The sequence below is a fragment of the Crassostrea angulata genome, chromosome 2, assembly GCF_025612915.1.
Source record: "Crassostrea angulata isolate pt1a10 chromosome 2, ASM2561291v2, whole genome shotgun sequence".
Classification (NCBI taxonomy): domain Eukaryota; kingdom Metazoa; phylum Mollusca; class Bivalvia; order Ostreida; family Ostreidae; genus Magallana; species Magallana angulata.
Window position 1 is genome coordinate 28416502 of NC_069112.1, and position 25584 is coordinate 28442085.

The 25584-nt window shown below is 32.9% G+C and overlaps 2 protein-coding genes across 2 annotated transcripts in view; one reads left to right on the top strand and one right to left on the bottom strand.

Moving 5' to 3' along the window:
- Positions 1-25584, top strand: part of LOC128171686 (multiple epidermal growth factor-like domains protein 10) — a 295355-nt gene that overhangs the window by 121442 nt on the left and 148329 nt on the right. The window lies entirely within an intron of this gene.
- Positions 10159-15893, bottom strand: LOC128171706 (fucolectin-6-like). Its single transcript, XM_052837477.1, has 4 exons — positions 15569-15893; positions 15024-15078; positions 11663-11896; positions 10159-10550 (listed from the first exon to the last, which is right to left on the bottom strand). Exons 1-4 carry the CDS (start codon positions 15866-15868, stop codon positions 10336-10338), a joined length of 804 nt encoding a protein of 267 aa, XP_052693437.1. The 5' UTR covers positions 15869-15893; the 3' UTR covers positions 10159-10335.

Genomic DNA, 25584 nt, shown 5'->3' on the forward strand with positions numbered 1-25584 from the left:
CGTTCGTCGGAACACGCATGTATGAAGAAATACCAGATGTACATATTATACATTCTTTTAAAATCCTTAAATTGTTTGCAGTTATAAAGAAATTTGAAGTATGCTGTCATGTGTCTTTGTCTGACGATCACACTTGAAGATGTGGCTTTTTGCCAAGGTAATAGTTTTGAGTTTCATCTAAAAATAAATATCTTCGTCGTAATCTTCTACATGTATATCCCAATGTGTGATGGAAGGTAAACTGATAAATGGGTGTTCCTTTTGTTAATATACTAAGTTTAACGTATAACTTACAGATCTTGAAGTTCGAACGTCTAACTGCAGTTTGTTTCATCACTTTATCATCTACACTTTATAATCAAGTTATGAATAGTATTAAATCTAGGAAAATCAAAAGGCGTCTCTAAATATATTGGTTTGAAAAAAACCCAGCTGCAGTGAATCTATTCCGTAAAGTAGATAACTCATTATGTTTAAAAAAAAGTTTGATACCAACACAGTCGATATACAGCTTTGAAGTAAGGTTCCATTTCATAAAAGTGTGATATTGATGTTAACAAAGTATTAAACTGACTAAAAATCACTTAATACAGCAATCTTTCTATTGAAACTATATGTAAAAACATGAATGGACATTTTAATATCTATCATTTTTTTTCTTACTGGATAGATTGTTATTTACTGAATTGAAAGGAAGCTATTTATGTAAGAGCTTTTTCTAATCTTGTTGAAAGTTTCCTAATTAAATAAGTTTTTTTCCTATCTTGGTCAAAATATCGATAGTTAAAATCAACAGTTTGTGACTTCAACTTTGATAGCATTTGAATGAAAACTCCCTATAAATAAAACCTTAATGAGAGACAACTTTTTAATAATTTCACAAATCAATGTTTATGGCTTAAAAGGGAAATTCCAATGTTTGCCCTTTTCTGTTTTTTTAAATATATTTTTCTGTCTTTGTTAATTCATGCACTCTGCCCCCATTTCTCTGTCTCTTTTTGTCTCTCTCATGTTCTCTCTACCCCTCTCTTTTTTCATAAACATACGATTAATAAAAATCAAGCAAATTTCAGTGTAATGTAGTCTCTTTTCAATTGCCGAGTTGCATCATTGACTACTAACATACGGTTTGTTGACGGTTTGTTGCTTATTACATTTCTAAACCTTTTCTCTCTCAATTTTATTCTTTTCTTTTTGTTATGTTCTTTCCCTCATGTAACTAAGTGTAAAAACAGAGAAGAATTTGCCCGAACGTCACATCCGATCCTTAAAAAAATTATTCTTTTTTACATTATGATTTGTTTTCTCTTATTGCTAGTTTCGGTGCTTTTTATCCACAATCCGCTTAAAAAATAGAAATGAATTACAATCACGAAAAATTACGTATCATTCTAATGAGAAAAAAAAACTTCGCAGACTTATGTTTGTCAAAAAAACCAATGCCTTGTTTGTTTTCAAACGCAGTTTAAGGTGCGATTTTTGCATTTTAAACCACTTTCCAAGTTACAATTTCAACAAAAATGTAAACACACTATTTATTTGTGCTTTATCGAAACCAGAACCTTGTCCAATAACAATGTTTTTTGTATACGTAGATCATTATGCATGTAAATGGCCAGGCCAAAACATGATCGGACATTAATTTGTAAATCATGTGTCAGATATTTTTAAAGGATGTATACCAAGGTTGTTATTTAGATTTTCAGTGCAACAGATACAAATCTAAAATTCAATAAAGAAGAAGAAACCAGTTGACCATTGATTTGCAAATATTTTTCAAGATATGTAAAATCATGTAATATTTTTTATTTTTTTTATTTATGCTCCGTTCCATACAATATAGTCTATTTAATTTTAACGATACCAATGTTATCTCTATTTTCCTCTCTCTCTCTCTCTCTCTCTCTCTCTCTCTCTCTCTCTCTCTCTCTCTCTCTCTCTCTCTCTCTCTCGCCATTGCTTACCAACACACGGTTTGTTGACAATATAAAAGTGATGTTAAAGAGAGAACTGCACCGTTTTAATAAAATACATGTGACATTTATAATCGTTATGGGTTGTGTCTCTAAGCATTTGGTTTCTTTATGATGTATGTTGCATAATTATGTTTATGCAAAGTACATTGTAATGCTGCAATATCAAATATAACTAAAGAGGTTAAAGGTGTATGCAATGCTTTTACTATATGCTTATTTTATACATTTTATCCTTAATTTTATGATTATTTCTTAGGTTACTATGCACAAAACGAAGAGTTTGCCCTAACGTCAAATCTGATCTAAAAATAATATTTTTTACATTATCAATCTCATAGATGGCGAGGCGAAGCCGAGCCGTCTATGAGATTGATCAACCCAATATATTTCCGTAGTGAGTCAGTAACTAATCTAATAAGTGTTTTGTTTTCCCGAGGACCATGTATTTATTCACAAATAGCGATGATCAACGCAAAGCCATGTACAAGATGCCTAACACCTCGTTCAATTTAACTTATTTAAACTCTTCAAAATTTTCAATCTCACATTTCAAATACTTTTTAAAAATCTTTGCTTCACCCATGTTTACTTGAAGTGTTTTGTTGCTATTCAATTTCAAATGCTTTCTCCCTTTCCTCTTCAGAGATTTGAGCAAATTTCGACGCTGCTATTTTGTTCTGCTCCAGACAAAACAATGTGACGTCAATATTCTATGGGCAACTTCTCTAATTTTAACGAATTTCAAAGGGCAATTACTCTAAATACTTTAAGAACTTACGGTATGCAGTTTATGTACTAAATACTATGAAATGTCGAAATGAGTAAGCGAAGCGTCCGGCAATGACGGCCATATTGCCTAATATTATTTCTCATCGAACAAATATAGAGATACATGAGGCAATCACGTGCTATGTTTAAACCAATGAAAGTGTGACATTTCAGTCCAAGGAAAAACAAAAGTATTTTTACGGTCAGTCTGAAACGGCACATAGGCATATACAAGAATAACAGGGACATAGAGGTAGGGACATAGGTGCACAGGGAACGTACAAGGACAGAGAAAGGATGTTGTGCATTATGTCGCTAAATGTATCATTTTTTTAATGCTTGACATCGTATTTCTGTGTTATGAAGTAACACGCATCTAGCCGTTTCGTAATAAAATCATAAAAATAAGAATATTATTCTTTGATTTCTATAAGAGCTGACTGTGTGTGTGTGTCTTTTTGAACGTGTCCTGTTTAGTAACAACTTCAGCGAAGGGTATCAGGTGACCGTCTGTGTAAATATGGGGGGTTTTTCATTAAGGTATGTCTTTTCAGCTTTTATTGCAACGTTTTCGTCGTAATCGTTTGCATCTCAGTGCGGATAAATCGCTCAAGGTTTGTTTCCTTTTTTAACTTTCACACCCTCTTCAGATATTATTCTCATTTGAATTTAACCACGTGGTGTTATTTGACCCTTTTATAATCGCGCATGGTGTTTATATATTTCGTAAATGTAATAAAATAAGAAAATTGTTCTTTGATTTTCTTTGGTGTTGGCTATGTTTCGGGGAGGGGGGTCGAAGTTAATGAATTTAAAGGTAGCGTGTGTCCTTATTCTTGAACGTGTCCTGTTTAGTAACAACTTTAGCGAGGGGTCATGGCGTGACTTTGCATGAGGGTTTTTTTTGTTAAAGTAGGTTATCACAACATTTTCGTCGTATTCTCTTACATTGCTGTGCTTAACACAAAGTAAATCGATCAAGGTGTTTTTTTTAATTTAACTATCAGGTAAAGAGTGAGTGAGGGAAAATTAAGAAACAACCTTTATGACCATGGTTCTTCTCCTGCTACATGAATATATCTCACGATATATTTAAAGGTGGATCATATATCTGCATTATGTGCACTCGCCATTTCGATAGTCTTCAGTATGTGTATTATTTGTTATTTGGTTTGACAAAGGCATGAATAATATAAATGCAAGTTCCATACTTTCCTGTCATATCGATCTTAGATAATTTGGCACACAGTAAGGGCATGTAGGACTGGGGTTTTTAAAAACATATTTTTATCAAAGTTACATCCACGTCATTTTGTAATAAATGAAAATGAATAAAGAGAAAAAAACATAATTTATAAACAATCCTTACGTAAAGGGACATCTAAATTGTTTAAATATAGGGCATAGCCCGTTTGAAAAGGATATAATCACAAAACAATGAAAATATGGTGTTTGTTTAAAGGGTGTAGTCATGAATTAGGTCAAAAAATTATTTAAAAAATTAGGAAACGAAAACTTGAGAGTTATTTAAGGAATAAGGAATCATTCAAAGGGTTTTATAATAGATTTGACAACGCTCCGACCGAAATTATCACCTCATAATATTCAAAGAATGATTCCTTATTACTTATATTCATATTATTTCCAATTTGTACATTTTAAAACAACATCATTTTAAAACCACTATTTTTTTATGTAGCACATGCTCTGTGTATATCTACGCGGCGCATCCAATAGCGTTTTTCGATAATGCTACATGTATAAGACACGCCAATTTTGTGTCACTCATGTTTTATGAAGTTATTGGGTTTATGGGTTCAAAATTGATTCGTAATATTATCACAGACAAAGACAGTTAAAGATGAAAATATAAACGAGTAATTTGCTATGTAACCAAAGCTTTTGTTTACGTTTGGAATGTCAAAGTGAAAACTCTAGTTTTAGACCTCGAATACATGTTGAGAACTGTTTATTTATGCTTAAAATAAATTATTAAGCCGATACACAAATCACCTTAAACAAATTTTCTGGTATATTGAACCTATGTTAACAAAAATGGGACACTAGCCATGTTTACATGACAAAGAATTGTGAGCTCTGTATCTTGCCTATAACTCAACGACTGACTCTCAAATTTCATTTGATTATTAGAAATGCATTCTTAAAACAATGGATATGTGAAAGAGAAAAAAAATAAGAGTTCGAGGCTAATCATGACTAGCCCCTGTAAATATTTTAAATTGTTAAAACCTTGACTCCCGGAGCACTATCTGAGCGCCAAATAGGGTTCAAAGTTTAACAATAAAAATGTTTACCAATGTTCTTTCCAAGAACTACAATGTTGTAATTTGTGAGATAACTATACATGCATCCTAAGATAGTGTAGACTTTAAATTGTTAAATTGGTTTACAATTAACTCTCTGACCAATACTTTGGCATCAAAAGGGTTAAAGCTTGACATAGAAATATAGACAGGACATGCATAAAAACATCTTCTCAAAAAACATAATGCTGAAATTTGGTTGCTTCTTTAGATAGTGTATATTACAAAATGTTAAAACCGTGACCCCGGACTAATACCGGGTGCCGCATAGGGGTGCACATTTAGTTTCAAATAATAATGATATATACAATATAATTTTTGTTCTTCAAGTAATTGATAAGGCCGAAGGACTACTTTTTTGGCAATTTTTTTAAAATAAACAAAATCATAGTTAGATTATTTATATGCTTAAATATTTAACAAATCTTTATTTCACAAGAGAACATTCTGTAAACAAAGAGCTTAAATAAATAAAGTAATACAGAACAAACAGTTACCACTGATGATGCATCTTACTATCGAGAACTAAGGGTATGAACAAACGAAAAACCTCTTAACAAATGATAAACCTCTGCCTTTCAGTCAACTGAATGATACCCGAATAGTCTGGAAAGGTGACTGAATGGCATAGCTATGCCATTCAGTCATATTTCAGTTACCTTTCAGTCACCTCTCAGTTGACTGAATGGCAGAGATTTATCCTGTGTAAACTCTACATTAGCAGAGACAGTCACTGGTTGAATAGATGCCATTCTGTGGACGGAATATAACTGAACGATGCTTTAATTGCAGGGCTAAGTCATGTGTTTTTCTGACAGTTATTTTCTGTTATACAGCAGTTTTTCGATTAACTGTCACTGAATTGCAGAATTTCATGTATTTAAAATTAATCGGACAATGTTCAAAAACAGCAAGTACTTTACTCTTAAGTATATATATTTTGTGTTAACACTTATTGTAAATCTTGAGGATTTTCTTTTTATGCCTTTTATTATTTGCAAAAAAAACGTATGTTAAAACATTGATATAATGCTCTTCCGATGTTTCCGATTTTTAAAACCAAATATGTACAGCACAAACTTTGCATCGGTAAACTTTAGGCTGAAGATAACCACAATAAACGTGGAGTTTAGCACCTAATCATGGAAAAACGTGGTAGAGGCATTATGTTCCTTATATCTTTCGGTCCAGATTTAGATCTCAAAAGTAAAAGCAATCTGTCCAGCATTGAAAATTAATTAATATATGTGGAGAAAAGAGCCGTATATTTTAATGCCATAAACATTCTACATCAATAACGTTTATTTTAAATTTTGAATTTTTAAATCACATTTTAATTTAAATAAAAAAATATTGAACGTTTGTATTTGCAAATATCTTCAAGCTATGCATGCACTTAATGCATCGGGGTGTATTTTAGCGTATAAGAACTGTGATCTGAATAAACATTAATTTTAACTCTTTGGAAAACTTTCATAAGAGGTCAGGATTTTTTTGATCTACACCTGCTGTATTTCCTAGTCGTTTCCTGAAAGAAAAAAAAAATCATAAATGACCAATACAGTTTTTTTTTTACAAGGAATGATTGGACAGCAATATCTCAAGAAAAAAAACCAACACATGAAAAAGATTGGTGTAGACACGGTATTGAGATATATAGTCAATCTAGGCATTCAGATCAGATGGACGAATATCTAAAAAAAATTTGTTATGTTATCTTTTTCACTATAAAAAATTCATACGTTTATGTGACTAGATGTACATCATTTATTCAAATGCATTTAATCGATGGAATTTATTACTTACTTTTTGTGCGACAGGAATGCGACAAAAACTTCCTGGATATTAATTATTTATTATGATTCCCGGATACATTTCACGGTATACTTAACTCGGCATAGATTTTATAAAGCATAGTTTTGAGTTTAACGTACATCTGTTTCATTTATATTCGTTCGTTTTTTTGTTTGTTTTTTTTTTGCATCCTCTGGTGCCAACACAATCAAGCTTTACAGCTGTGAATATTACGTTCTCTTTTAGTATATAAGTGCAATATGTTTATCGCTGTTTGTCTGTCGTCAACATATATCTATAATGAGTCCATACCGAACAATTAATTGATATTGCTTTTGCTTATAACTTTAACCTTTTTGGTGGAGTGTCCACCATTTATATGTAATAGCATTATATTTGAACTACAATGGATACGGAATATTGCATGTACGATTCTAAACTTAACGAGGCGTAAGTATAAGGACTGTTCGGTTTTTATTAAGACAATTACTATTTTTCCCCTGGAAAAAAGAATGAACTTTGATTTTTCATCAAAATGTAAATCAGGCTACCGTTTATTAACTTGAAAGTTGTGTAGGCAATGGCATCATTAGATCATTCCTGGTAAGCCGATCAGTTTGCCTACTCCTAGTGACCCGGAACAACCACAAACTCATCGCTACGAGTTTTAACTGGTCTCTTTGCTCTTAATGTTTAACACAACATACAAACGAAAAGAAAATTTCTCATCTGCTGTTTATACTTTATAAGGTGGCAATGTTTACATATTTCCACCCTTCTTATTTTTTGTTACAAATTAGTTCTACCCAAAAGTCAGGTTACTCTTAAACGTCTCTTACAGTCATTCTGTACGTATTTTAAAACTGTTGAAATCAGTTCGTGTGTAAAAGGTGCTTGGTATTTAGTCAATGTTTTAATTATAGTGACACAATCAGTTACAAACCCGATAAACTGAAGCTGTAGAATTATTTCCATCTCATTGATGTTGTTCATGCAATTGCTTGGCCTGAAAATGTCTTTCTCTGAGAGATAAGCACCTGTTTTATATACATTTGCTGCGTTGCCTTGACGAAAATTCCAATTAATCGTCGTAGTCAGATTTCATATATTCGGTTAATATTTTATACTTTCGCCGTACTTAAACTTAGTGATATTTGTTAAAAATTTAATCACAATAGCAAAAAAAAAAAAAAGATATATTACTTGTTTTCTTTTATGATTAATTTAGGTATACGAGATTTAAAAAGCAGACGTACAAGGGGTTTTTTTAGTTCAAGATTAAAGTAAAGAAAAAAAAATTAACAACGGAAGTTTATGCAAATACATGTGCCTATTCTATTTATCATTTATAAAAAACTTATGCCATTTATATATGATAAGATTGACATAAGATGTCTTTGTGTCATGAAAAAATGCAGGGAAACTGTTGACAAAAAAATCCATTTATAATATAAATATGTAAACTTTTAAAAGAACAAACCTCCTTTTCATAGAAGTGTTTTTGAGATGTATTTCTTTATTATATCCGCCCTGATTGCTATTTGCGTATGATTACTAGCTTATCTGATCCAAAAGCTCAAGTACGCTATTCAGTTGTCCAACAAGTGCCTACATATGTCTTTAAAATGCATTGAACATTTTACAAAGTTAATGTTCATGTCTACAAGATAAAATAAACTTTTAAAGAGTGTAGAAGACTTTGATTGTCTGACAATGAATGTGACCAGCCTTATCCTTACATCTCAAATATATCACTTGTATTCATTATCAAGCAGGATTTTTGTTAGCATATGCATATGTAGAATATATATGATAAAGTCTCAATTTTAAATCAAGTTATAGAAATGCATTGTTAATCAGAGATTACTATATATAATCGTTAAGTGCTTATATACAAACAAAGCAATGTTATAACATGTTCACCTATTGATTAGGGATACTCTGTTGATGCAATGTTAAACATATATTTGCCTAAATATTGCTTGTATGAAAAACAATGAACTTATTTCTCAAATTTGTAAGTTTATGTCAGCCATCTGTAACGTACCTGATTTTAAATGACTAGGAATATGATTATGCAATTCAAAATATTGCGTATATTAGTTTATGACATTTTAAGGTCAGACGCGACCTATCTTTCAATTTTCTATTCTTTATATGTCCATAGTTCCACTTAGCAATCTCATCGTTATATTTTTATGCTATATGATTCTTTTTGTTTCATTTAGATATAAAGTGTTCAATTGAGAACGTATAGTATGACTATTTATCAAGCAATTTTGATACAGAACTCGAAACATTTTTTTTTTAAGATAAACGATGTTATTGCATATGCATACACGTAAAATTGGAAGGGATTAACGCAGGATAAAACAGTATACACGCATTATACGACTGTATTATTGCACGATATTTAAGGATAAAACGTGTAAATGATAAACGTTAAATTGCTCTAAACGATCATCACGATTAATATGACAATTATGCCAGAAGTTAAAAGAACAGTTACGAATCAAGATAGTAGAAGATTTCTCAACGATTGCAGAGTTGTTAATCCTAGCTGTCTCATTCATAAAATTTACAAAAATGATCAGATAGAATATACTTACTAAAATATAAGCTTTAAACAAATTGCTGGTCTTGAAAAAATGACTGCAATATGAGGACCACTTCAGTGTGTATTTAAAGGAAATGTAAAAGCCGTAAGGTTATCAGAGATTTCACCGACTGTTATTCCCTGCTTTTATATTATTGCATATGCAGGGGAGCATTATAATTGCAAGAGTGTTATGATAAATAAATGAATTAGGGCGTGATATTGCTTTGCTTTTAACCTCTAAATTTGCACATAATGCTGTTAAAAGTACATACATAACTTACTTGTGATGTCAGTTAAGACTTATCAATATTATACAAATTGTTTTGTTTGATAATACATCTGTACTCACAAATCTCAACGAACACAGTTCCTTAAACAAATGTATTTTAATAGACAAATGTGCAAATAGTCAATACAAAACAAAAAGACTAAGTGAATAATTACAAAACACAACATATAACATGTTCGAGATAAAGAAAACAATAATAAATAATTTCACTTTTTTTAATTTTGTACATGTAAATTAACGTCTTATAAACAATGTAGCAATTATTTAATATATAACGAACGAACAAATACGTTCATAAGTAGAACTTGTCACAGCTGTAAAAAAAGTAAACAATACGAAATAACATTAAGTCACATTAAAATGAATAAAATTACAATAAAACACGCTTATAACGAAGTGCCAGGAACGGATAATTTAACTTCGTTATGAGTTTTTTTTTTCGTTATATCCATCAAGTTAATAACATCCAATAAAGTCACGGGGAAAGAAAATTCCTTCGCTGTTAGCGTCAATTGATTATAACCATGTTACACTCTATAGCGATTTACTCTAACTTTCAAGCTAAGACACCCGCCATGATGATAATTATACGGTGACTCCAAACACGTCAACCTCACAAAGAGTAAGATGCTCGGTTGTTTTGGAGACCTTTACGAATCTCCCCTGTGGTAATGTCGGACAGTCGATGATAACCACCTGAGACAGAGTACCGGGACCAACATAGCAGCCACAGAGAGTGTTGACCGTTGATTCTGTCAGCCCTACAGTGACAGTAACATTCCGCAGGCGATCTGGCACAGCTAAAAAAATAGTAATATAACCAATGTTAATAAAAGAAAATGAAAGATAAATCAAATTGTTATGTGTATTGTTAGATATAATAGACTAAAATAGTGAAATTAACATTATATCCCTTCAAAGTATTTTCCGCGGATTGAAGTCAAAAAAAAAATGTGGTGATAACGAACAGTGTTCAAAATCAAAAGTCTGTAGGTGAAATACAAAACAGAAGCAGATCGAGACTGTTGATCAACTTGTATGTCAGTAGCTTGCCTCGTTTTAATAATTGTTTATACGCAGATCAACTGAGAGACAAAACCTCATATGCAGGGGATGAAAGTACATTGCTAAAAATTTAAGGAAAAACGAAAGAAAAGTAAAGGTCATTACGTTTATAATTTTGTTTTGTTAGGTTACTATTAATGGTTTTTTTTTTCAAATAAATAATTTCAATCCTGGAAACCATTTTCTAAATACTTCATATTTCGATGACTTAACTTACCCTCTGATGCACTGACTGATGGTTAAGCTATAGGTTTGTTGGAACTTGTAACGACGACCAGAAAAGAACTTAAAGTTTTGAAAATTGAAAAAAAAAAACGTATGGGGCAAGATCTGGTGAGTATAATAGGTTTTACAAAACATAACCTTCTCTGACTTAAAAAATGCTTCAGAACAATCCCTCCCTCTCAGATTTCTGTGAAAAAGCATTATCATGAAGCATTCGGATAGGTCTAAATCCTACTAAGACAGGACATCGTAATGATAACATTTCTTAAGCTTTTTTTGAAAAACATCTCGGTAACTCCGACTCGTAACACTGTCATCCTTGTCAAATTTCTACGGGTATACACAAAACACATTACAAATCGACAAGCCCTCGTCGGTTTTTTTAACTTTAATCTATTACTTGATTATAAAACGTATATATAACTTGCAAAAATATTTATTATCAAATAATACTTGTTTTTTGCATCCTCTACTTGCAAAGATAACAGGGAGTAGATCAAAAGCTTTTTCTATTTATTTATGATTTATTTATTTATTTTAAGTTGAATTTAAGGTCTTTTACGGTGTACTGTCCTTTACAAAACTTTAAAATATTGGGAATCAAAATTTGTAATTCACTTACGTATTCCACCTTGTTCCAGTCCTCTGTTGAATATTTTGACAGATGTTATGGAATACACAGTCTGTAGATCTACCATCCACCAGGGGTTTGTGTCACCACCGTCTGTTGAGGAACACTTGTCTACGGCCAAGTCTGTACCATTGATACCATCTACTGCATACCCCGCTGTATAAAATCTATAGGTTGACGACTGCTGAGTAGGTTTAAGCAATGCAAGTCCCGGAAAAACTGTCACTAGTATTTAAAAACAAATGCAGATGTTAAGTGATAATAAGGTATTACTAATAATAAGGTATTAATATTATTGATATTAATAAGAAAATACAATAAAGTGGCCTTTTAAGAAAACCAAATTTTATTTCGGTGTCTAAGCGATCGTTCAAGTTGTGATTCTGTATTTGTTCAAAATACATGTAGCTAAAAAAAATAACTTGCTGTAATATCTTTTATAAATCCTTTAGTCGTTTTAAAACGGCTTCAAAAATGACGAACAGGATACAAGCTACATCATAATTGAAGAATATATTGTTTTGACATGTTTGTAAAAAATAGCTGTCTATATTCATAGCTTAAAACTTCTGTATGAAGTTTGGGTAATTCTTTTACACTGTGCCGTTTGTACTTTACGCGACTTTTAATACAGTTAAATATTTTAGTTTTATTTTGGGAAAATCATATTAAACCATTCAATATTGCTTTAGAATTTTATGACAAAGATTTCTGTATTCAAAATGTTATTTATAAACTCATTTAAAATGACAAAAACGCGATTGTCCTCGGACATTTTGGACAACTTTATTCAACACGCCTTTGCGCTAATGCAACTTTGCACTACGCGCTGTTGCGCTAACATACAACACACCGTCGTGCAAACATCACTTCGCACAACACGCCGTCGCTGAAAATACGTATTTCAATGTACATTTATTTTTCATCCATGCTTGCGCGCAGGCCTACATATTTCAGTATGCACAGTCTGATATTTGCGTACAAGACTACCTACTAGACTGCAACGGCATATTGTGTAAAGTTGCGTAAGTGCAACGGCGTGTAGTGCAAAATTGTGTTATCGCGACGGCGTGTTGTGTGTAGGCGCGACGGTGTGTTCTGCAAAGTTGCATTAACCCGACGGCTGGTTGTGCAAATTGTGCTAGCGCGACGGCGGGTTGTGTGTAACAGCAACGGTTTGTTGTGTGTTAGCGCTTAGGCGTGTTTCCAAAACTGTGTTCGTGACAGCGTGTTGTGTGTTAGCGCAACAGCGTGTTGTGCGAATTTCTGTTAGCGCGATGGCGCGTTGTGCAAAATTGTGTAAGCGCGATAGCGTGTTGTGTGTTAGCATGACGGTTTGGAGTTTGTTAGCGGGATGGCGTGTTGTGCAAAGTTATGTTAACGCAATGGCGTGTTGTGTGTAAGCGCGACGGCGGGTTATGCAAAGTTGTGTTGGTGCGATGGCGCGTTGTGCATGGTTGTGTTTGCCCAACGGCGAGTAGTATGTTTGCACCACAGCGTGTTGTCTGTTAGCACCACGACATGTTGTGCAAAATTGCGTAAGCGCGACGATGCGTTGTGTAAAATTGTGTTAGCGTGACAGCGTGGTGTGTGAAAGTGCGACATCGTGTTGTGAAAAGTTTTGTTAGCACGACGGCGTGTTGTGCTAAGCTGTGTTTGTGCAACGGCGTGTTGTGTAACAGCAACGGTTTGTCGTGTGTTAATGCCAATCTCGGTAAGCGTGACTGCATGTTGTGTTTAAGGGTTATGGCGTGTGTTAGCGCGACAGTGTGTTGTACGTTAGCACAATAGCGTTTTGTGCAATGTTGCGTTAGCGCGACGACGTGTTGTGAAATGTTGTGTTAGCGCGACGGCGTGTTGTGTGTTAGCGCGACGGTTTGTTTGTGTTAGCACCACGACATGTTGTGCAAAGTTGCGTTAGCGCGATGGTGCGTTGTGTAAAATTGTGTTAGCGTGACAGCGTGGTGTGTTAGTGCGACATCGTGTTGTGAAAAGTTGTGTTAGCACGACGGCGTGTTGTGCAAAGCTGTGTTTGCGCGACGGCGTGTTGTGTAACACCAACGGATTGTAGTGTGTTGTGCAAAATTGTGTAAGGTGACAGCACGTTGTGTTTAAGGGCAAAGGCGTATTGTACAAATGTGTTAGCGCGACAGCGGGATGTATGTTAGCAAAACGGCGTGCTGTGCAATGTTGCGTTAGCGCGACGACGTGTTGTTAAAAGTTCTGCCAATGCGACGGCATATTGTGTGTTAGCGCGACGGTATCTTGTGTGTTAGCGGAACGGTGTTGTTGTGCAAACGCAAGTTTGCACGATGGCACGTTGTAAAATTGTGTAAGCGCGCAGCGTGTTAGGGCAACATCGTGTTGTAGAAAGTTTTGTAAGCTCGACGGCGCGTTGTGAAAAGTTGCGTTAGAGCAAAGGCACGTTTATCTGAACGCAATTTCGCGCTAACGCAAATGGCCCTATCCGAACACCATAGAAAATGAAAATTGTTTAGAATCGATTAAATTACCGATATTTTATGTTTACAATAATCCAAGCGATAAGCGCGTGCTATGATCATTGTGACGTAATTGAAATGTTCATACAAAATTGATCGTTTTAGCTATTTTATAGTTTCATATAAGGAAGCATATTTGCAAATGTAAATATATACATATAACCATTAAATTAGCACAAAAAAAGTTTAACCTATAAGAACAAGTAACGCTATTGTCAAAGAAAACTTAACATTATTCAATATTTCTGAAAATGAACTATTTGGGATATTAGTTTAATTTGTTATTTTAGGCAAAATAAAAAAAAGCGCTATGTTGTAGATGTAGCTAAATTTCTGGCAAATGCATGTATACTTAGAAAATGGATTTAACACCAGATTTCAAACTGAAATTTGTAATGACTAAGTAATCTTAAATATTGTGGCATATTAGTTATTCAAAACTTCAGTTTATCCTCAATTTTTTTTTGGTCAGCGAGGAGAGAATTTGTCCAAGATCACGTGACATTCAAATTAAAACATAGCTAATGCATGGTCAAACATATTTGTTTATAAATATAAAGAAATGGAAGTATTTACCAAGCAGAAAAATTATTCTCAATTAAAACATCAAAACATACTTTGCCGTTTGAAAGAAAAAATAGCCTTAGCTGTCCCGCATATAAAGTTGAACATAATTCGTCGGAAAAAAGAATCTCTAAATGGTTTTATAACACCGGTTCAGAAAAATTTGATCCCTAAGAATGTCTCTCGAAACAGAGAACCATCATATTTTAATATGATGTGTTTAAATACAAAATACAGATTTAACATTGCTTTCAAGCTTAGTGTTATCGTTTTTAAGGATGACTTACTGTTCTTGCATATTCCTTGAGATCTTATAAAGACTCCATCTGGGTAGTCTTTGTTCTGTAAATATATGACAAAATTCTCACGAGAAAAGAAAGGGGCCTTGGTCAAAAAAGACCAACAAAGAATTTTACCAAATAATTATTGTTTAAACTTCATTTAATCAATTAGAGAAATATGTCATCAGACGCAAAATTGCACGATGCACAAATTTGGGAGAGGGTTTCATGCACAAATGGTGTGTAAATATGGACATATATAGATTAAAAATTACTAGGAACATTTCTTATTAAGGTAGTTCATTTCTTATGTCAACATAAAAAGAGCAATTTTGCCGAGCCTGCAATCCATAAATATCAACTTGTAATATAAAAAAACAAAAAGGAGGAGAATGATAACATCAGTAATTCACAAGACAGCTTATGTATCAAAAAATATCAGAGTATTATTGGTATTTAACTACAAAATTAGCTAAATTTGAATAAGTGTAACTCGGTATCATTCATCTTTGTTCAAAGCTCAAAGCTATTAATGTAAGATTTGTACTTACAGTTGTTATTTTGTAAAATCCACATTGTGTTGTGGTGGTTGAAAGTGTGGGTTGTCCAAAGCGGAATCGACAGGTGTGGAACCCGTAAAGAGAGCAATAATCAAAAGCGATACAGAGTGAATTCATTCCACATTGCGATGCACACTGTCCAAGAGAATTGATAAGAAGGGGTTGGGTATCAATAATGCATGCATCCAAAATCTCAAAAACATGCCCTTCTTTAAAAAAGTTCAAACTTGATAGAGAATTGAGCCCAGCAGATTGTACAATTACGATAACATAAATTGCTGCCAAACACATTGTATACTGGAACAGCAGTATTGCATTGCAGCTAGAGGAGATAAAAATAAAAAAATGAAATATCGTTGGAAATACCAGTGCAACTCTAAAACTGTTTAATAATTTTACTTAATATAATAATATGAATAAATCAATAAGTATTTTATGGTATAACGCATATTTATTAAGCAATGAGACAACTGGGAAATAGTGAAACTACTGTTCTCATTACAATTGCATTGGCTAATCAAGGGCATTGACAGAAATTAATAACCACTGATCGAAAATCCTACAGCTATTTCAATGTAAACTTTTTCTTTGAAATTTTACAAAATTAAGTTAATAAACAATATATATTTTTATGAAATTGGTTATGAAGCTACGCATTTAGTAATTGGTTGCTGCTTGAAAATGTTGATGTTTTATTTCGTCGATGTCAACCACTTTGTATAATCTGACTTGTGTGTGGCTCCTGTAAAATAAAATCCGGGAAACTGAACTGGGTGATAAATATTTCATTCCCGTCCCACGGCTTAGTTTGAATTGAAAATCCATACTGAAGAGCTATAAAACACAGTACAATAGAATGGCACAATAGGTAATGAAAGCTCGAGTTCCCAAACGATACTGTGTTCATCATTCAATGTATTTGTATAATTTGGCAGAAATACACATCACATCAGGTTTAATGCTTCATTGAGAACAAGAATGCACTGTGTATGTGTTATTATCCTTTTTAATGAATTCATATTTAATTAAAAACAGGCGTATCAACTGGCTATTTCTCTCTTAACTATATTTTTTACAGACGGCATGGGTGTCATAAACTATTGATATACTCTCAAGTTAAATAATGAAATCTGATTGGTTAAGACGTTGTTGATAATCTGTTCTATTTCCCTAAGCGTTAGCAACAGATTTGGCAACGGGTAACACAACGAATTGCTACATGCGCGTAAATTATGCACGTACAGTTCGACGTAGAATTTCTACATTAAAGCAGCTATCTTTAAAATTAAGACATTTAGTATAATAAAATAAATAGTGCCTGGTTAGAATTGTACGAGTTGAATTTGACCCCCTCGAAAACCATTGTTAACCTCCGTTTCGCGTCGGTTAACAATGGTTTTCTCGGGATGTCGAATTCAACTGTAACCCTCACAAACATGCACTTTTATATAATTGTATCACCAGTATATCAATAACATTTTTAAGGCAAAGTAATTCGATATGGCTTTTTAAACATTAAACTGAAAGTCTCGTCAAGTTGTTTTTTTTTTTCGAAGATATTGTAAAGTTAAACAAATAGACTGATATTTATAAAGGTTTTACATTAGCAAGAATAAACTTGAATTGGATTTTTTACAGATGTAATTAACAATAAAGGTCATTTGTTGATGTAAGATGTAATTACGTACAATAAAATGCTTCCTTTAATGATTTATGTATATAACCCCTAAAGCTGGTTCATCAACTATATTACGTAAATCTAAGAAATATTAGTCAGGTCAGTTTTTTCCCAAAGAATACGATCAACATCCCTGTTTTATAACGATAGCTCTCGTTAACAGATAAAACACAATTCAATCATTATATGTCCCATTTATAGTACATGTAATGGGAATTCAATGAGCTTCATCAATTATTGAAACCAAATGCTATAAGCTATATTTCACAAAATCTCGTTTGAATAACTGCTTCTCTTTTGAAAACATCTTGTATCGATTTCTTGCTAGACTATGTGCGCCGTATTAAATGAAATCATACGTTTATTTTGACTTAGATTAATTTCACGTGAATGTCACATTATAACAATTTTACATGTTGTCATTTGTAAATACATTATTATATCAGGTGAGAGACAATTAAATAGTAAGCCTCAGAAAACTTTGACTTCTTATATAAAATTGATAACGGCGGGATATGATTGTATTAAATACCTGTCTTGCTGTGTCAAAATAACGTTTACGGTAACTGTACGGTAACAGTAAGAAAGCATATCAGGCAGACAGCTGTTTCGTGATGCAAGACTAGCAAAGTTTAAAGCCAAGTTGAAAATATACAAGCGATAAATGTAAACATAAAATGATAAAATGTTTCATGATTGAAACACTAAAACAACCCTCCTCATTTGGCGATTGGGATTGGTAATGGGTAGCTTATAAAAATATTCTACACTTACTATATCGTCTAATGCATATGAACTTGAATTTAAAAAAAAACATATCATAGATACGTTTTAAACTGACTGCCACTATAATTTGAGAGATGAATTAGTATGGTTTACTCTGTAAAGCGTTATAATTTTGATTGATTTGAAATGTAAGTGTCGCGTCAACAGCGATGAAAACACGTGTTAAATTTAATCCAAAATCAATTTAGGAAAATGCATTCTGATTTGCATTTGTTCAGATTAAGGTCACTGAAAGAATTGCAACACATGAGTGATATTTCAATTAGGATTATCTGGTATCTTTGGAAATAACACCTGCTTGATTATTGTAATCTTAATATCTAATTATTATAGTTAGATCGCAAATACCTCGATTGGATAAGTGACGCTATAGTTGAAGATGACAGCAGAAATGAGAAGCAAGAAAGTGAACTTCATCTTTCTACATCTAAAATGTATAAATCATTTATTCTCCACATTTATTAACAAATCGAACTCGTTTTGTAAATGGGGCCTTAGTAAACATGTATTTTAGATTCGGTGCTCTTTTTGGGCGTCTGATTATGTGTTCTGATTGTAGTAATTTCTTTTGGAAAAATAAAATATGCGATTTTAACATATATAGATATAAAAAAAAGAGTGATGGAAAGCAAACATTGACGTATTCCACGTTTACATATTCAAGAAGAAGTACTGTCGGCTGTAAAATTTGCAATTTTTTACCTCATGTACACGGGGAAAATTCTTGTCAGAAGTTAATGGTTTAATACAAACAAATGTATGTTATATACCTGATGCAAACATTTCTGATCAAGATCAGATTTCATTCAAATTTGTTTTAAAGTTTATTATAAACAAAATATAATCAGCTATGATTTTGGTTGTGTTGTTAGATAACCTCAGATTCGTGATTCTTTATTCTATATCTGAATATTTGTTTAAGAGAATATATAACTCGTGCAGCAAAATAACTAGACGAAACATGATTGTGTCATTTGTGTGTCATGATATTTGCCATGTGATGCAAATATACACGTTTCTGTAATATTTCTGTTATACAGATCACGACTTGTTGATAACCAACATGTACATGTAAATGCTATACTATTAGAGATAATATTCGATTTACAAATGATTACGGCATGATTAATATTAGAATTTTGAGGATTGTTTAAGAAATATGTTAAAACATTGTATTAATTTGAGTAAAATAATCGACCATTTGTTTTCAAATATGCATTGTTAAAGACACATTGATCCAAGGTTGATTAAATATAGGTAGAAAATATATGTTAAGCCAATCAAAATCAGTTTATATTGTTAATCTCTTTTCTAAGTATTTACTAGCTTTGTTACAAGGGTGAAAAACAAAGAAAACAAAATCCAAAACTGCAGCTTACGCTACTGATGGAAATATAAAAAGAACAACAGTTACATTATTTAACAGTTTTGATTCACAGTGTTAGAGAAAGTGATGGCATAGCGGCCGGTCGTTCTGGAGTAACCGGATCGACTGCCAACTTCAAGCCTGATTGAGTTAATTATCATATTAAAATTGTCCTCCGCGTTACTAAAGGAAAATTTGAACCCCCGTTGTTTGGTCGTCCGGCGCTTTGGTTTAGATCGTAATTATATAATTTATTTAAGGAACTGATATTTTAATGAGTCGGTTTTAAATGTTAAAGAGAAAATGAAAATGAAAATAAGAAATAAACAAATAAGAGATAGTAAAGTAAACTAAAAATGCATAAGGCACAGTTGACAGAGTTGGTAAAATAACTACATGATTTTCATGTGATGTTAGGCTATCAGACGTTCATTTCAGTGAAGCCAATTTGTTTTTTCATGCCATCATGTCTGAATGATATGAGTCTGTGCATCTAGAACTTTTTTTTTTTGGCTTTTCCTCTCCGGGTCTGTCAAATGAGGATTATGGTTAATAACCACTACTGTCATGTCTTCCCATTTGTGGCCACTCATACTAAAATGTTCCCCGACGGGCTTCTTGATTTTTTTTCTCTATAATAGAGTGGTGGTTGTTGATTCTTCTGTAGAGATCACCTGTTTCACCAATGTATTGCTTAGTGCAAACTTTGCAACTGATGAGATAGATGCAGCTGTGTGTTGTGCGGCAAGACATGTTGCCAAATATCTTTTGCGACCCATGATAAGGCTTTTAAAACTGCTTGTGTTGGTGCCTTGCCTGCACAGAAGACATCTGGCATCTGAATATGTTTTAAAACCACTATTGGGCAAAGGGTTATCTAATCTAGCTCCCACTACCATGTCCTTTAAGTTCCTTGGGCATTTAAACGCAGTCATTGACGGATTCTTGAAAAGGTCAGCCATTCTTTCGTTGGTAAGTAAAAAATTGGTATATTATTTTTAAGGATGCTGTTAAGGTTCTTAAGGGCGGGGTGATAAGTAGTACGCAGCTAGGTTAAGCCTTTCCATATATTTCAGCTTATGAATAGAATGTGACCTTTAATGGCATTAGCTCCGTCCATTATTCATATTTTTCATCCTTTCCTAAATTAGATTTTGTAAGGCGATTGCTGTTGAATTTGCCGATTGATCAATATTGAATAATAAATATGTGATTAAGCCGTTTATTTCTTAAAATTGTAATGTTGTTTGATTACGATAGGCGTAAAAAGAGCGCTTTCACTTGCCTTGTTTTTATTGCGAACAGCTGACATCGGTATGTCAACATTTTCATAAGATGCGTGGTCAGCAAGACGTCAAGAATGAAAATTGCAGCTCAACTGTCGTTTGAGAGATTATAAAGGTATATTTCTGCATAGGATATGTCGTATTGATCTTTTTTTTGCCCAAAACATTTGCACTTTTCAATACAGTGTATATGTATGCACATGTTTCTATGTTTTAGCAATTAGAATTCAAAATAACTAGAAAACTGACCAGTCAGGAAGGGCCCCGCTATGACAATTAATATAGAGAAGTGAAAAAGACTTTGAATCCAGCCTCTTCATATTAACAATGATGAAAAATAAATGCCCGGCATAAGATGTAAAGAACTGTAATATATAGGATCTCATGATTTGTAGTTGGATATGATTTTCATCCAACAATTAAAGTGTTAAACTGAGGGGTAAAAATATAAGGGTGCAGCTCATGGAATGAGAGTTTAATTTGATTACATTTAAAAAAAAATTGAAAATTATAAGTAACAACTGTATTTTTAAAATTTCAAGATAATTCCTGAATGTCTAAACACTCTAAATGGTAACCTTGTATCTGCATAAAACAGGGATAACCTCATGTCTTATAAACAAAAACTAAATTAAATGTGTATTTAAAAAGATTTGAACAGGAGTTTTATAAAATGCAAGCCTTCAGTGAATGCAAATACATTGTATCACCCAGGGTTGACCTCAACTTCAAAACAAACATCAGTTGCATACAAAGGTGTTCATTAATCTTCATATGACAGATAGAGATAAGCCTCTAAATTTTCTGCAGCAGGCAAGATAATTAATCCCAGGGGGTTAATTGTTCTGCTCTCTCATCCTTTTCTTCTAAATTTACAATAAGATTTTTTTTTCAGAAATGACAGAATGTGGTTATTATCTGATTACCTGTTAAAATTAACAGCATTAAGGCAGAAAAAAATAAAATAAATAATTGAAAAATAAAATAGTGAAAAAGGATATCTTAATATATATCTTGATTTGAGAATTCAATAAAATTATCATAAATCATTGTGTACGGTATTTTAACCAAAATAAAGTATGAATATTATATTTTAAATCCATATTTCAAAGAATGTACACAATACTACACATCATTCAAAATTGACCTTAACTTCAAAACAAAGTTCCTTTGCAGACACAGGCAGTGCAGTAATTAATCTCAATGTGACAGATAAAGATAAAGCTTAGGATTTTCTTCCTGTGGAAGGTTAATTAATCCCAAAGGACAAATATTGCACAGCCTTTCAAGTATACAATAGTAACATTCTCAGAAGTTATCTCTCTTTGCCCATTCATTCTTATGCATAGTTAAGGAATCTACCCCACCACCCCAGCTCCAAACCAAAAGACATAGAGAACCACACTTAGCATCAAAATATGTATTTCTGTCTACTGAACTACCATACTAAATTTGAACTTGATTGGGCTACCATATAAAAATTATTAGAAAAAAAACAGAAAGTTTGTGGACGGAAGAGTGACAGAAGGACGGACGGACAGAGTGATTACTATAGGGCACCCGCAAATCCTTGCGGGGCCCTAATAAACTCACACAAGTGAAATTGCTCATATGTGGTTGTCAGACTCTATCGCTTGAGACCAGATTACATAGTTGCTAGAAAATAGCCAGGGGGTTCTTGCATACATAACAACATATACATTCTCTTAATAACAATTATTGTTTGATATATTGTTCATCTTTAGTATAAATACATATTGAATCATTTTAAGGTAAATATAAGCGAAAGACAAATATATGTGCGTTTAATTGTTATTGTGCTCAGATAACTCATCTTACATTTGACAATATGGACATCCCCTTTATAGAAAAGAATTGTTAAAAATAAAACATGTATTATTGAAATGACGTTAATACTGAGTATGTCATTTTACATCTTGCATTGCATAGATTTTTGAAAAATCTTAATTTATGATCAATATTAAAAAAATGAAACTCATGGAATTATAATTAAGTAAAATATCATTTCGAGAATAGAATTATACAGTATGTCAAAAGTGGTTTGAATATTTAGTTGCACACTATAAGTGGAGCAAACAATCAAACGGTTTATTTTATGTATGTCTTAAAGTATATCTCACTCTGTTTTTAATACATTTATTTCATGTGGTATTCCATGGGCGTCCTAAACCTAGCTGCGTAACAAGTGGAGCCCTGCTTATGTCTGTTTTTTTCTTTTTTTTCTGCCTTTTTTAACAATCTCACTAATTGCAGATTGCACTGTTTTGGGTTTATAGCCTCTATTTAACATATAGGATTTTAATATCCTTACCTATTTTTTAAATACATGTATTTCATAAAAAAAACCCAGATACAACCGATTAGGGTTAATCTCATAGCAACTCGTCTAAAAATAGGAATAGTGGCAGCTATGTGCTTTGAGATGGATCAGTAGGTTTCGTATGAAGAATTTATTTTCTGTGAATTAGAACTAATAAAATTGTAATTATTGTCCAATTTATAGTTTTTTTAATAATGTTAGTTGTAGTGCTAGATTTTTTTTTTTTTTTTTACCATGTTTTATTTATTTCTTGTGTCCTGTATAAGGGGCTGGTTGTTCCGAATATTTGCCTATATCAATTGTTTCCGTCGTTAGCCATTTTCATGCTTACTTGCTTAGTATCTATACATTGAGTCAGTTTCTAAGAGCTTTAGAACCATTGGGACTTTATATTAAGAATATACTCCAATGAATTAATGTCTCTTTGTCAGTCGTTGGATAACCACAGACTCCAACAGTTGGAGAAAGATATAGGTTCAGTTCTGCTGAAACTATGTACCATAGACGCTTCAAGCGCAAAAAGTGAAGACTAATCCTTAACCGATATGACCACTTCCTCAGTTAAAAATACATTTAAGATTCCTTTACAGACGTTGAGACGTCGCTTTTATCTAAAGGTCTCATTTTCTGCCCAAAACCGCATGAGGTCGATGACAAAAAGGTTAGAGAAGACAGTGGATTATTTTTCCGAAGGCCGAGATTAAAGGAACACGTCTTGGGAAAAATACTTCAGCAAAGATCACGCGGATGACCTTCCTCCGCGCTTGCACAACTAAGAGCAACATAAGTTGTACCGACCTAAAAGTATTTGGGAACCGGCACCGGGCAAATTTGGAGCAGTTAGTCTTACATTAATGCTGTTGAGTCAAACTTTGAGATGTAGTCCCAGAAAATCTGACGAAAGAGGAAAGGTCTGCTTTACAAATGTTGGAATCCATAGACGATTTAGTCATTATAAAAGCAGACAAAGGATCCACTGTGGTTGTTCGAGACAAACAAGTTTATTTAGCTGAAGCTAACAGACGATTGACAGACGATCTTTTCTACAAGACACTGAGATATAATTGAATCTTAACTGATAAGTTATTATTGTGAAAGAAATCATAACCCTACTTTCATTTTCGATAAACAAGCCCGAAATAGCAAAAATGAGAGTAAAGTTGTGGACACGTTTGACAGATCCAAGTCAGGGGTAGATTGCTTGAATATGGAAACTTTGCAGAATATATACTTATAATTTAATTATGGTTGTAACGCGGCATTTGATTGGATAGAAAAATTTAGTTAAATTTGTATAACCTGGTTTGCACGTCACAAGACACGCGTCACAATGCACCAACGTACTAATTCACTTGACGTTACGTTTGAATTTTGAACAGATTTATATCATTTTTAAAAGTAAAACGGACTCAATTTGTACAGCAAATTCCAGAAAATTAAATTATAAGGAATGAACTCAATATCTACCCAAGTTATACTCGTATAACCTGGGTTGGAGCAATTTACGCTTTTTTATAATCCGCTTCGCGGATTATAAAGCGTAAATTGCCCAAACCCAGGTTATACGAGTATAACTTGGGTAGACATTGAGTTCATTTCTTAAGCAATGAAATAATATTGAGTGATCACGCAAAGAGTTAATATATCTACTGTGAGCCTTTTAAGAATATATAGAAGTTAAGATTTGAGAAATGTTGAATGAATAAAATGAGTCAATTTGTTTCTTTTAGTTTTGATACACATTCGCTTGAGAATTTTCCAGAACGGGGTAACCAAGAACGCGGAAAGACTAAATAATTTAATTCTGGTTGTAATGCGGCATTTGATTGGATAGAAAAATTTAGTTAATTTGTATAACCTGGTTTGCACGCCACAAGACACGTCACAATGCACCAACGTACTAATTCACTTGACGTTACGTTTGAATTTTGAACAGATTTATAACATTTTTAAAAGTAAAACGGACTCAATTGGTATAGCAAATTCCAGAAAATTAAATTATAAGGAATGAACTCAATGTCTACCCAAGTTATACTCGTATAACCTGGGTTGGGGCAATTTACGCTTTATAATCCGCGAAGCGGATTATAAAAAAGCGTAAATTGCTCCAACCCAGGTTATACGAGTATAACTTGGGACTCGTATAACCTGGGTTGGATCAATTTACGCTTTTTTATAATCCGCTTCGCGGATTATAAAGCGTAAATTGCCCCAACCCAGGTTATACGAGTATAACTTGGGTAGACATTGAGTTCATTTCTTAATTAACGAAAAGTGTAGGGCGAGTTCATCATTCATATCAGGCAGATACTTGGATCGGACTATTAATACAAAAAGTTAATAAATAATATGGAACAATTAATGCGATTTTAGTATTAATGGAAAGAACTTTCCAGAACGAGGTGCCCAGAAACGATTTACATCATGGCGGAAAGTGCAGAGCGAGTTAACCACCGACCAGATCTGACAACTTTGGTTTATTACAATTGATTAGATAGTTAAAAAGGGCAGGAAACCTCTTTTGCAATACAAAGAGAAAACAGAAAAAAA